The 13,132-nt window shown below is 39.4% G+C and overlaps 1 protein-coding gene across 5 annotated transcripts in view; it reads left to right on the top strand.

Moving 5' to 3' along the window:
- The window catches only part of TMX1 (thioredoxin related transmembrane protein 1), a 110,114-nt gene that overhangs the window by 20,381 nt on the left and 76,601 nt on the right, over positions 1-13,132 (top strand). Inside the window, exon 9 of one of the 5 annotated variants that reach the window (XM_082384865.1) lies at positions 2,427-12,076. The exons of the other annotated variants lie outside the window; for them this stretch is intronic. Within the exon in view, the coding sequence (XP_082240991.1) occupies position 2,427 (1 nt within the window). The 3' untranslated portion in view covers positions 2,428-12,076. Of the gene's footprint in view, positions 1-2,426; positions 12,077-13,132 lie in introns of those variants that run through there. 5 annotated transcript variants of the gene reach the window in all.

The following is a 13,132-nucleotide window of genomic DNA, read 5'->3' as shown; positions in this document are numbered from 1 at the left end:
TTTTTCTGTTCTTTTACTGGGTCATTTTTTTAATCATGTGGTGGGATGACAGTTGCATGGTGGCTATAAAACTTGTAGTCACCCATCTGAGGCCCTGTATAACAAATAGCAAGGGAAGGGTTATGACCAGAGTTTATAGAGTTCTAATGCATGAGCCAAGAGTGCCCAAATTAAACTGAAAGAACAGATTTCATTTCCAGTGTAATGAGCCTGCAGTACCAAATATGGGATTATTAGCCAAATTACCCAATTTTGTAATTTCTTTGTTAGTTTACCAGATCTCTTTAGTAGTAATAAAGATGTCCTAGAAGTTTGGAAGGATATAAGCTCACCATTTCCCCCTACCTGCCTAAAACAGCACATGCTCCCCCTCAAGACACCAATATTATATCTAATGGGCTCTTATTCCATTTAATTTCCTGAATCTCTTGGATGAGGAGTTCCTTGGTGGAATTTTATAGCCTTGGTGGCTTTGTCTAGCTCCCCTTTGTCTGCTTTTCCCTGAATCATAGCATGTCAGACTATCCTGAGGGCAGGTATCCATCTATCAAGGTAACTACCCCCTGTCCATTTTGCAGGTAGTAGATGGTGGGCTTTTGTGTTTAAGACATAGGGGACTTCCCTGGCATTCCAGTGGTTAAGAGTCCATGCTTCCACTGCCAGGGGCACAGGTTCAATCCCTGGTCAGGGAACTAAGATCCTGCATGCCGCGAGGGGCAGTCAAAAAAAAAAAAGACGTAATTGTGTTACAAATTCAATTCTGTGTTACAAATCTGGTCATTGGTGCCACCCAGTCATCTATTTTTGGTCAAAATACCCCTATGGGTTGTCAAATAGTTTTTTATGATTTGGGGGCCACTTAAGAGTAGTCTGGCTCCAGGTGATAAAGTGTCAAGACCATTAATTAGGCAGATCTAAAGTGAAAGAAATAGTGTGTTTTACCTATACAACTGGATAAAGTGAGACAGCTTCCAAATATGCACCATCTATTCCCTATTTCTGTCCCAAGCTCTGTATCTGTGAAAGCTAACTCCCACAGAAGGTCCCAAGTATTAGTTTTGGTGGAGACAAGAGTATTTTTTTTTCACCTAGATGATCATCATCTAGATCTATGATGATAGGGGATTTTAGATTTCTGGCTATACTTGTGTTTGCCATCCAAAAAGTCACCTAATAAAACAGTTGTCAGTTACCCAGAAAATCATCTGATATCATTATAGGGAAGTAGAATCAAGGAAAGCTGGGTGCTCCTCCCAAAGGAAAATGTGTACAATTGCAGCAGTTAGTTTGATTGCATGCTTTAACCAGTTCATGAGTAAACTGTCTATTCCTGAAGACTAAATCTTTGGTTTTAGGTTGTGCAAGGTTTAGGAGGATTTTGAGGAAAGACTGCTCATACCCGTTGATGACAAGCCTGGGTGTATTGCATGAGCTCCTTGCAATATTTAGTCATGTCTACTTACTAGTAGTGTGTGGAGTCTAGGATCAGATGAAATATTCCTAGATGTCTGGACAGGCCTGTTACTTAATCATAAGCCAAGAGCTGATGAAGCCCAGAGGAGTCATTAAAGCCAATGAGAAGATCTTAGACCATAGAACTTTGAGAGACTGAGAGCTTTGCTAAATTGAGTTTCAGAATTCCACTTGCTCTTTCTACTTTTCCTAGAAATTGGAGGCAATATGGATACAGGCATACCCCATTTTATTGTGCTTTGTTTTATTGCTCTTTGCAAATACTATGTTTTTTACAAATTCAAGATTTGTGGCAGCCCTGTGTCGAGCAGGTAAATCAGCACCATTTTTCCAACAACATTTGCTCACTTTGTGTCTGAGTCACATTTTAGTAATTCTTGCAATGTTTCAAAGCTTTTCATTATTATGTTTGTTATGGTGATCAGTGATCATTGATATTACTATTGTAATTGTTTTGGGGTGCCACAAACTGCCCCGATAAGATTGCAACCTTAATCGATAAATTGTGTGTGTTCTGACTGCTCCACTGACCAGCTGTTCACCCCCATCTCCTCCTTGGGCCTCCCTATCTCCTTAGAAACAGAAATATTGAAATTAGGCTAGTTAATAACCCTGCAATGGCTTCTAAGTGTTTCAGTGAGAGGAAAATTTGCATGTCTCTCCCTTTAAATCAAAAGCTAGAAATGATTAAGCTTAGTGAGGAAGACATGTCAAATGCCGAGACAGGCCGAAAGCTAAGCCTCTTGTGTCAGTTAGCCAAGTTGTGAAGGAAAAGGAAAAGTTCTTAAAGGAAATTAAAAGTGCTACATGAATGTTAAGAAAGCAAAACAGCCTTATTTGCTGATATGGAGAAAGTTTGAATGGTCTGGATTGAAAATCAAAACAGCCACAACATTCCTTTAAGCCAAAGCCTAATCCAGAGCAAGGCCCTAATTCTATTCCGTTCTATGAAGGCTGAGAGAGGTGAGGAAGCTGCAGAAGAAAGTCTGAAGCTAGCAGAGGTTGGTTCACGAGGTTTAAGGAAAGAAGCCGTCTCCATAACATAAAAGTGCGAGGTGAAGCAGCAAGTGCTAATGTAGAAGCTGCAGCAAGTTTATCCAGAAGATCTAGCTAAGACCATTAATACAGATGGCTACACTAAACAACAGATTTTCAATGTAGACTAAACAGGCTTATATTAGAAGATGCCATCTAGGATTTTCATAGCTAGAGAGGAAAAGTCATGCCTGGTTTCAAAGCTTCAAAGGACAGGCTGACTCTTGTTAGGGGCTAATGCAACTGGGGACTTTAAGTTGAAGCCAGTGCTCATTTGCCATTCCGAAAACCTGAGGGCCCTTAAGAATTATGCTAAGTTGACTCTGCTTGTGCTCTGTAAGTGCAACAACAAAGCCTGGCTGACAGCACATCTGTTTACAACATGGCCTACTGAATATTTTAAGCCCACTGTTGAGAACGACTATTAGGAAAAAAAATTCCTTTCAAAATATCACTGCTTATTGACAATGCATCTGGTCACCCAGGAGCTCTAATGGAGATGTACAATGAGATTTATGTTGTTTTCATACCTGGTAACATCCATTCTGTAGCCCACGGATCAAGGAGTCATTTCGACTTCCAAGTCTCACTATTTAAGAAATACATTTCTTAAGGCTAAAGTTACCAAGGATAGTAATTTCTCTCATGGATCTGGACAAAGTAAATTGAAAATCTTCTGGAAAGGATTCATCATTCTAGATGCCATTAAGTGCATATGTGATTCACAGGAAGAGGTCAAAATATCAATATTAACAGGAGTCTGGAAGAATATGATTCCAACCCTCCTGGATGAATTTGAGGGGTTCAAGACTTCAGTGGAGGAAGTGACTGCAGATGTGATGGAAATTGCAAGAGAACGAGAATTAGAAGTGGAGCCTGAAGGTGTGACTGAATTGCTGCAATCTCATGATAAAGCTTGAATGGATAAGGAGTTGCTTATGGATGAGCAAGGAAAGTGGTTCCTTGAGAGGGAGTTACTTCTCTTGAAGATGCTGTGAAGGTTGCTGAAATGACAACAAAGGATTTAGAATATTACATAAACTTAATTGATAAAGCAGTGGCAGGGTTTGAGAGGATTAACTCCAATTTCGAAAAAAGTTCTACTGTGGGTAAAATGGTTATGTCAAACAGCTTTACATGCTATAGAGAACTCGTTCGTGAAAGGAAGAGTCAGTCGATGTGGCAAACTTCATCACTGTCTTATTTTAAGAAAAAGCACAGCCACCCCACCCTTCAGTAACCACCACCCTGATCAGTCAGCAGCCGTCTACATGGAGGCAAGACCCTTCACCAGCAGAAAGATTATGACTCACTGAAGGCTCAGATGATGGTTAGCATTTTTAAGCAATAAAATATATTTTTTAAAATAAATATATTTATTTATTTATTGGCTGCATTGGGTCTTCGTTGCTGCGCGTGGGCTTTCCTTAGTTGCAGAGAGCAGGGGCTACTCTTCATTGCGGTGCGCAGGCTTGTCATTGTGGTGGCTTCTCTTGTTGTGGCGCATGGGCTCTAGAGCGCAGGCTCAGTAGTTGTGGTGCATGGGCTTAGTGGCTCCGCGGCATGTGGGATCTTCCCAGACCAGGGCTCGAACCGTGTCCCCTGCATTGGCAGGCAGACTCTTAACCACTGCACCACCAGGGAAGTCCCCAATATTTTTAAATTAAGGAATGTCCACGGTTTTTCTTTAGACATAATACTATTGCATACTTACTAGACTAAAATATAATGTAAATATAACTTTTGCATGCACTGGGAAACTGAAAATTTTGTGTGACTCGCTTTATTGCAATATTCATTATTGCAGTGGTCTGAAACTGAACCTGATGTATCTCCAAGGTTTGCCTGTACAAACTTTCTGATTAAGTGGTAGGGCTTTACCTACCACTTATTAAAGCTCTTTAATAACAGTTCCAGAAAAATTGCTGCCCCTGACACTAGAGAGATAGATTTGAATTCCCCAGGTTGGGGCATGAAATATGGTAGTTTCTCTCCGACTGTAGAGCCAGAGCTTTCTGGCAAGGAAAGACCCGTCTATCCTGAGAATAAGCAAATAATGACCAGGGCATATTTAAAACCCATAGCAGTGTGTACTTGTATGAAATCCATTTGGACATGTTCAAAGAGGACCTGAATGGGGAGCTTTTGTCCATGTTCAACTTTACAGCTTTTCCAGGGTAATGCTGGTGGCATGAAACATGCACCAGCAAATTTAACAAACTTTCCCTACTGTGATGAGTAATTTTGTGTCAACCTGACTGAGCTAAGCGTTGCCCAGATCCTGGTAAACATTATTTTTGGGTGCATCTGTGAGGGTATTTCTGGAAGAAATTAGCATTTGAATCAGTAGTCTGAATAAAGAAGATCCACCCTCACCAATGTGGATGGACAGCATCAAATAAGTTGAGGGCCCAAATAGAACAGAAAGGCTGAGAAAGGGTAGATTCACTCTCCTCTTACCCTTGGACACCAGAGCTTCTGGTTTTTGGGGCTTTGGACTTGGACTGAATTTTATCACTGGCTTTCCTGTTTTGCCAGCTTGCAGACAGCAGATTGCCAGCCTTTGTGGCCTTCATAACCATGTGAGCCAATTTCTGTAATAAATTTCTTCATATATATATATATATGTGTGTGTGTATATATATATGCACACATACACACACACACACACACACACATATTCTTTTTTTATGTGTATGCTTGATGTTGTCACAGAGGTCCCTTAAACTGTACTCATTTTTAAAATTTGTTTTTCTTTTTGCTCTTCTGACTAGGTGATTTCCATTATTCTATCTTCTGGATCGCTTATGCATTCTGTATCACCTAGTCTGCTGTTTATTCTCGCTAGTGTATTTTTCGTTTCAGTTATTGTGTTCTTTAGCTCTGTCTGGTTTTGTTTTTTTTTTTATTTTTTTTAATTTTTTTATTTATGGCTGTGTTGGGTCTTCGTTTCTGTGCGAGGGCTTTCTCTAGTTGCGGCACGTGGGGGCCACTCTTCATCGCGGTGTCTGGTTCTTTTTATATTTTCTAGTTCTTTGTTAAAATTCTCACTGTGTTCATCTCTTCTTTCCTCAAGTTCAGTTATCATTCTTATTATGATTGCTTTGAACTCTTTATTAGGGAAACTATCTCTGTTTCATTAGCATTTTCTTCCTTGTTCTTTTGCTTAAAACATGTTCCTCTGCCTTCTCATTTTGCTTAACTCTCTCTGTCTCTATAAAAGTAGGTAAAACAGTTACATATCCCAGTCTTGACAGCATGTCCTTGTGTGGGAGCCTCCCTTTGTGGTTGGCATGTGCCCAGCAGCTTTGGTGGGAGAGCTGGATCTGAAGGGAACACGGGCTGCATCTCCCCCCCAGGGTGTGCTGGCAACCACAGTCTTAGTGAGGGGGTAGGACTAGAGCCAGAGCCAGGTGCAAGCTGGGGTTTCTCCTAGGCTCCATGGCCATCACCACCCTACGGGGGAAGGGGGGTGGATCAGGGCCTGAGGGTCTGGAGCAGGAGCCCTGAGGGAGTTGGGTTTCTCCCAAGTGTGATAGCAGTTTCTGCCTTGGTTAGGGGCGTGACTGGTGCCTGAGGGCTTGGGGGTATAGTTCTCTGCTGGTTTCACATTTTCCCCCAGTGTGTGTGCCTTGGTTAGAGGCTGGATCGGGACTGTAGAGGTTGGTACTACACTGCTGAGCTGGTTTCTCTCCCTCCCTAGTGTGTGCACTGATGCACATGCTGGCAATGGCTGCCTCTGGTCCGGAGGGTCCCAGCCAGCTTCATGTCACTCAAGTGTACACACCCTCCTTAGCAGCCTCCACCTTAGTGGGAAGCAGCCCTGGAGCAAGAAGGGCTGGAGCAGGAGCTTGGTGTGGGCTGGGGGATACACCAGGGCAGTCCTGGGAAGCAGGCCAGAGCCCCAGGCAGTTTTTAGTCTGTTGCATCCACAGTGTGACTCTGAGTAAGCAAGTCTGTGCACGTGTTCTTCAAAAGTGGAGTCTTGGTTTCTTACAGCCCTCCAGTTAGCCCCAGTCGTTTTCAAACTAAATAAGGGGGCTTGTCTTCCTGGTGTCAGACCCCATGGCTGGGGTACCTAATATGTGGCTTGAATCTCTCACCCCCCAGGGAGGATCCCTGAGCCTGTGATATCTCCCTCTTCTTCTGTGTCTCCTACTAGGGGTGTAGGTCCCAACCTGACCACTTCTCCCTTCCTAACAGAAGCCATGTGGATCTTTCTTTACAGCCTTGGTTGTAGAAAAGCTATCCTGCTAGTCCCCAGGTTGATTTCAGCAAGAGTCACTCTATATGTAGTTGTAGTTTGGAGGTGTTCGTGAGGGGAGGTGAGCCCAGCGTCCTCCTACTCTGCCTTCTTGATCTCTCTCCTATAATTATACGCCTTCTATTGATTCTGTTTCTCTGGAGAACCCTAATACATGAACCAATGTTGATTCAGTACAGTGGCCAATTTTTCCTTATTGTGGTGAGTAATTTCATGTAAACTTTACAACATTCCATGCTGAGAATGCCAGAAGTGATCTTTATATGATTTGCATCCAGATTTCTCCCAGCACCTCTTTTTGACTCTGGATCTAATTGCTGGCATTCTGTAATAGCCTTTTTGAGTCTCTTTAAAAATTTGGTCTTTTGGGATTTCATGGATGCTAGGATCTTAGCAAGAGATGCCTGTCTCACACACTGATCAGCAAGGATATTTTGTTGAGGGTTAGCCCTTTTGGGGGTGAGTTCTGACCTTTTTAATAACTGGCACCTTAGGAAGTATTAGAGCACTTAAAAAAATTCTTTATTTTGCTAACTGATCTTAATTGGATTTCCTGCTGAAACTAAGAACTCTTACTGTATCCAAAGCATTCTAAAATCATGGTCTACCCCCAAAGCATATCTGCTATCAGTTTATATATCAATGCTCTTATCTTTAAGTAACCAGCAAGCCTTGGTGAGTGTAATGAGTTCTGCCATCTAGGCAAATTTTGCCTCTTGCAAGGGGTCATATTCTAGAGGTGAAGTGAGACCTGTTATGGTGTATCTCTCCTAATATTTTTCTCTGTAGGTCTTAAGATATGATCCATCAACAGAGAAGTTTAAGTCTGGATTTTCTAATGAATTAATTTGGAGTATAGGTCATACACACATAGAGGTTAAACAGTCAGGGGTTTCTCGTTCTCCAGGTAATAGAAGAGTAGCAGCATTTAAAATATTGTAACAATGAATGAAATATGTGGAAGAGAAAATAATACGATTTCGATTTCATAGGGGGTAAGCCCACTTGCTCAGAAATGTGTATTTTCAGCAAGCAACACAGATTGTACAGCATAAGATGCATCAAGTTTAAAGGGGACCCTAAAACAAAATCTGCAGAAGCCTTCACTAAGTTAGATGCTGTAGCTATTGCCCTTACCAGGGCAGTAGGTTTTGCCACTAGGTCAAGAAGAAGATTGTAGTAAGCCTTTGGCCCCCAGTGATGCCCATGAAATTAAGTCAGAACATTAAAAGCTTGTACAGATTACTCCCATACAAATAGGCAGAGAGATTTATAGTAACTAGGAATCCCTAGAGTGAGACATTGTTGAAGAGCTCAACTTTGCTGTTGTAGCACAAAGACAGCTTTGGACCCTCTGTAAATCAATGAATGGAACTACGTTCCAATAACATAATATTTACAAAACAGGTGGTGATATATGGATCTTTTCTTTTATTGAAGAATAAAATTTAATATTAATATTTATTGTGGTTACTGATATATTTGGAGTCCTTTCTACCATCTTATTTTGTGCTTTGTGTCTTGATTTTTATATACATATTGTCTCCTTTCTTTTGGCTTGACAGAGATTTAACAATTTTTTAAAGAAATTCCATCTTTCTCCTTCATTGAAAATGATGCTATTTTAATTTTTTTTGTGGTTCTAACAAGCATGTTTAACTTAACAACTTCAAAATGTAATCACTATTTTTGCCCATCTCTCAATATATATGCTATAATTTTTAATTTTAGTTCTCTATCTTTAACCCCACAATTTAGATAGTACTATTTTGTTGCTGTCTTATACAATGTTAATTTCTATTTTCCCATATAGTTTTCATTTATTTTGCTCACCATTGGATTTTGTGTCATGTACCATGATTTTGGGCCCATTTTACTTCCTCCTGGAGTAGGTCTTCTGAATTTTAGAAACCAGTTATTAGAATAATTTTTTAAAGGTGATGTCTTTTTTCCTCTGACTGCATATATGATCTGCCTTTTGTTGTTCTGTTGTGTCTAGGTGTGTATCTCTTTATTTAAGATTTTTAGGATTTATCTGACTTCTTGAATCTGAGGATTTGTGCATTTTATCATTTTTGGAAATTTTTCAGCTGTTATGTCTTTAAATATTGACTCATCCCTATATTATCTATTAGCTCCTTCTGACAGTCTTATTAGAGCTATGCTAAACATTCTCCCTCTGTTCTCAATATCTATCAAATTCCCTTTTAAATTTTTTATCTCTTTATTATTCTTCCCTCCATTCTGAATAATTTTTTCAGAACTATCTCCAATAGTAATTCTTTCTTTATTCATGTCTAATCTTCTATTTCATCTCTTCATTGAGTTTCTAAATTCAATTATATATTTTTAATTTCTAGACACTCTAGTTATGAAATCTGCTATTTATTTTAAATACTATCTTTTAAATATAGTCAATATAATTATTTTCAGTCATTGTGAGTCTGATGTAGTTGTTTGTGTTCTGAGTGTCAGTCGTGTATGCTTATTTGTTTCCTTCTGTGCCTAAGAATTTTTGATCTTAAGGTCATATTTACTTTATCTGTAAATCCTTGGAGGCCTGGCTTTAAGGTATTTTCCTCTAGGATTTTCATTTATTTCTGCCAGTCACTTGTGGTGTCTTAAAGTAAATTCTCACCATGGAGTTTTTCACACGTGAAGGTGGTACAGATTTTGTCTTTGTGTGCAGGGCCACCTTGTGGATAGAAACTCCCAGAGAAGACTTTTCCTTTCTCCCAGAGCTAAGGTGAAACAGGCACATTTTCTTATGATGTCTGTATTTATCTTATGTCTGAAGGAGTTACTGGCAAATTTCACCTCATCTGACCTGTCATCCTAGGCTTTTTCTCCGGTGCCCCTGTTTTTATAAAGACCAAAAAGCTGGAAATCGAATCTACCAATGGTGGGCAGAAGCTTCAGTGGTAGCTGTTAGGTCTTGCACTTAGCTGTCTCACTGGATTCAAGTTTTTGCTTCATGTTTGGCCTGTGGAGAGTTTCTCCTTAAATGCCCAGCCATATATTTAAAGAGACTTAAAATAACATTTATCTAGACCTTTTAGGTGTCTGTCTTAGGAGTTTTTCTCGAGTTATCCACTTCACTAAATTGCCTAAGGCAGAAGTACTCTCCTATTCTTTTTTGTATTGTGGATTTACACTTAAAAAAAAAAAAAATCTCCTTGCCATCACTTCAGCACTGTTTTGAGAAAATTAAAGATTAACAGAAATGTTTTATTGTGGAAGATCATTTAACTATTACATTTGGGACCTTATTTATGCTGAAGCATAGGGGTGACTTCACAAACACAGAATTGAGTTTAAATTTATAGGTGAGTCCTGAAATTAAGTGTGATGCTTTTGTTCCTCCCTTTTATTGTCAAATATTGTTATTAAATCAGTTGGGTTTGACAGATGAATGTATGTATCTAAGGGTATGTTCCTGCATCATTTCACTCAGTTAGGCTGTGCTAACTGATAGTTTCAAATGATAAATTCTACTCATTTTAGTGAAATTTAAAAATGATACAAAGTAGATATCACAAAGTTATAAATATGACTTTTACTTCTGGATATACTTTCCATTATGTTAGTTCTTTATTAAATTTATAAAGGCCAGAGAATGAACTTTCATGAGGCAGAAGAGAAATTATAGAGAAAATACTTGAGAGTTATTGCGTTAAGATCTTATTTAGATAAAAATCTGTGTTTTGCCGCAGAGGACAAAATAGTTAATTAACTTGGTAAAGATAAATTTTCTCTCTCCTTGAAGAAGGCACATTTGTAGTTAGCTTTGTGCCTGAGGTTGGATTGACTCAGCAACAAATTGTCAATCATTACTGTAAAATGCAAATCTCATTTATTTGAATAGAAATTAATAGAGCAGGGGGTTCTGAACTTGTGATCTGGACTTCAAAAGGTTTGAGATCCCCTGAAATTATGTAGTTTTGCACATATATTTATATTCATGCATTTTCTTTGGGCGAACCAACCCCCTCCTTGACCCTCACATCCCCTTGGTACATTTGTGCAGTGCAAGCTGTATAACTGTGTGGGGTGGTTAGATTTCCTAAAAGCTTGCATCCCATAGTTTGAGAAATGGAAAAAGATGAATGAAAGCAACATGATTTGATATACTGAGGAAAACTTGTTTCATGGGGACGGGATTTAGAAACTTAAAAGTCATCCTCATCAGGTGTGTTAAATATGGAGATAACAAGAGTAAACTCTTAGAGTCAAACGTTATCATTTATTTTTAAAATTAAGGTATAGTTAATTTACAGTGTTGTGTTAGTTTCAAGTCTACAGCAAACTTCCCTGTGTTATACAGTGTGGGTCCTTGTTGTTTACCTATTTTATATATAGTAATATATATATAAAATAGGTAAACTCCTAATTTTTTTATTAGGATGTATAACTAATGTATAATACACATGATTTTTTATTCGTTTGTGTGTGTGTTTACCACACCTGGGAGAAGCCATTCATGACAGGAGAAGTAGCTCTCTTGCAAATCTTCCAAAACCTTGCTGGATTTCTTGACTAGGTTTAAAATACACTATATTTAGTAGCTGACTATTTTCCAGCTGAAATTTCAGACTGGCAAGGAACATGGGTACTGGCTAACCAGAGTCTTAGTTCACAATTCCTATATTTTCTTCCTAAAGGAAGTAGCTAATACATCTTTTAAAGAAAACAAACTAATGTATTACCATAAATAAAGGAAACACAAGGAGAAAAGAGCAACAAAAGTTTTGTATGCCAAACATAAAATAATGTGATTGTGGTTACCATAAATTGATACGTAGCTGTTTTGTTAAAAATTGTTTCAAGTATCGATAGCACTGAATTTATTTTTTATTAAAAAGCTGAATGTAAATTTTGCTAAGTTATATTTCTTTTAGTCTCCTCTGCCTTTTTTGTTCCTTGTATAAATAAACCAAATATTTCCTATCTGGTATTTCACAAAAGAAATCTCTCCCTTAAAAAAAAATGTAGGGGCTTCCCTGGTGGCGCAGTGGTTAAGAATCCACCTGCCAATGCAGGGGACACGGGTTCCATCCCTGGTCTGGGAAGATCCCACATGCCACAGAGCAACTAAGCCCGTGTGCCACAACTGCTGAAGCCTGTGTGCCACACCTACTGAAGCCCGGGCACCTAGAGCCTGTGCTCCACAACTAGAGAAGCCACTGCAATGAGAAGCCTGTGCACCGCAATGAAGAGTAGCCCCTGCTCGCCGCAACTAGAGAAAGCCCGCGTGCAGCAACGAAGACCCAACGCAGCCAAAAAAAAAAAAAAAAAAAAAATGTACGCCTTACATTTCATGTAAACAAGCCAGAAATACATCTTTTTCCTTCCCAGGTCAAAATGTTCTCATTTTTCATCTTTGCTGGCTAATAATGGACTTCTTTAAGAGCTCATGTACTTAAGAAGTTGTTGAGCAGTGCTGATGAAGTCTTTTGACAGTCTTGTTTTCCATGTGGCAAGAAGAAAACCCATCTTGAGCTGGTTCCTGAGTTGACTCTCCATGGATGAGGAATGCCCTCTGCTTATTCTGTCACTCTCTCAAAGAGTTATTACTCCTTCAGGGATCACTTCACAACCTACCTCCATCTGGAACAGGTTGTTCACTGGGTAGAATTCTCATTTGCGGATATCTTTATGGCTATTTTATGTACTTGGTAATATACTCCCACTGATTGATATCTATTTCATATTTGTGTCTGCAACTTACACTTAAAGGCAAGCCTGTATCTTTTTCTTAGCTTGTGTCTCCGCCATCCCTTCCTTCACACTCCCTTCCCACCCTGCTCTCCCTGCCCCCCAAAAGCAGAGCCTAGGACAAAGACTGGTGAGCAAGTAATTTGTTTGGACGTGATCCCATTGAGCAAGGGTAAGGAATCAGGGGAATTGAACAGGGAGGGAGGAAAAACTAATACAGTGATACATTATTAAGTTGTCCATACCTATGGGTGATTGGTGCTCAGTATTGATGGGATATTCTTTTAAATGTGTCTCAGAACTGTTTGCCTGGGGAACAAAAGGAGAGAGCATTTATCCATTGGTTTCTGCCTCCTGTTGGCTAAGGCTGGCCATGCAAGTGTAAACTCCAAAAGGTGGGACCAAAGGATGTACATCGGTGCCTAAGAGGTGTCCGTTAAAATTTCGTGAAACTAATAGGCCCCAGCTCAATTCTGAGCACATAGTATGCATCTAGTGACTACTTGGTTATATTTCTGAAAATATGGAAATAGCACAAATAGCTCATTATTATTCTTATTTCCCCAAATCTGCTAAATGGCAAATAGGCTCTATTTTATTTTATGATGTTTTAAACAAAGTATGGTTCTGCTGATGTTTTCTCTA

This window comes from Balaenoptera borealis (genome assembly GCF_965194805.1).
Source record: "Balaenoptera borealis genome assembly, chromosome: 3".
In the NCBI taxonomy this organism is placed as follows: Eukaryota; Metazoa; Chordata; class Mammalia; order Artiodactyla; family Balaenopteridae; genus Balaenoptera; species Balaenoptera borealis.
Note: the sequence above shows the minus strand (reverse complement) of the source record. Positions and strands in the feature narration are given on the sequence as shown.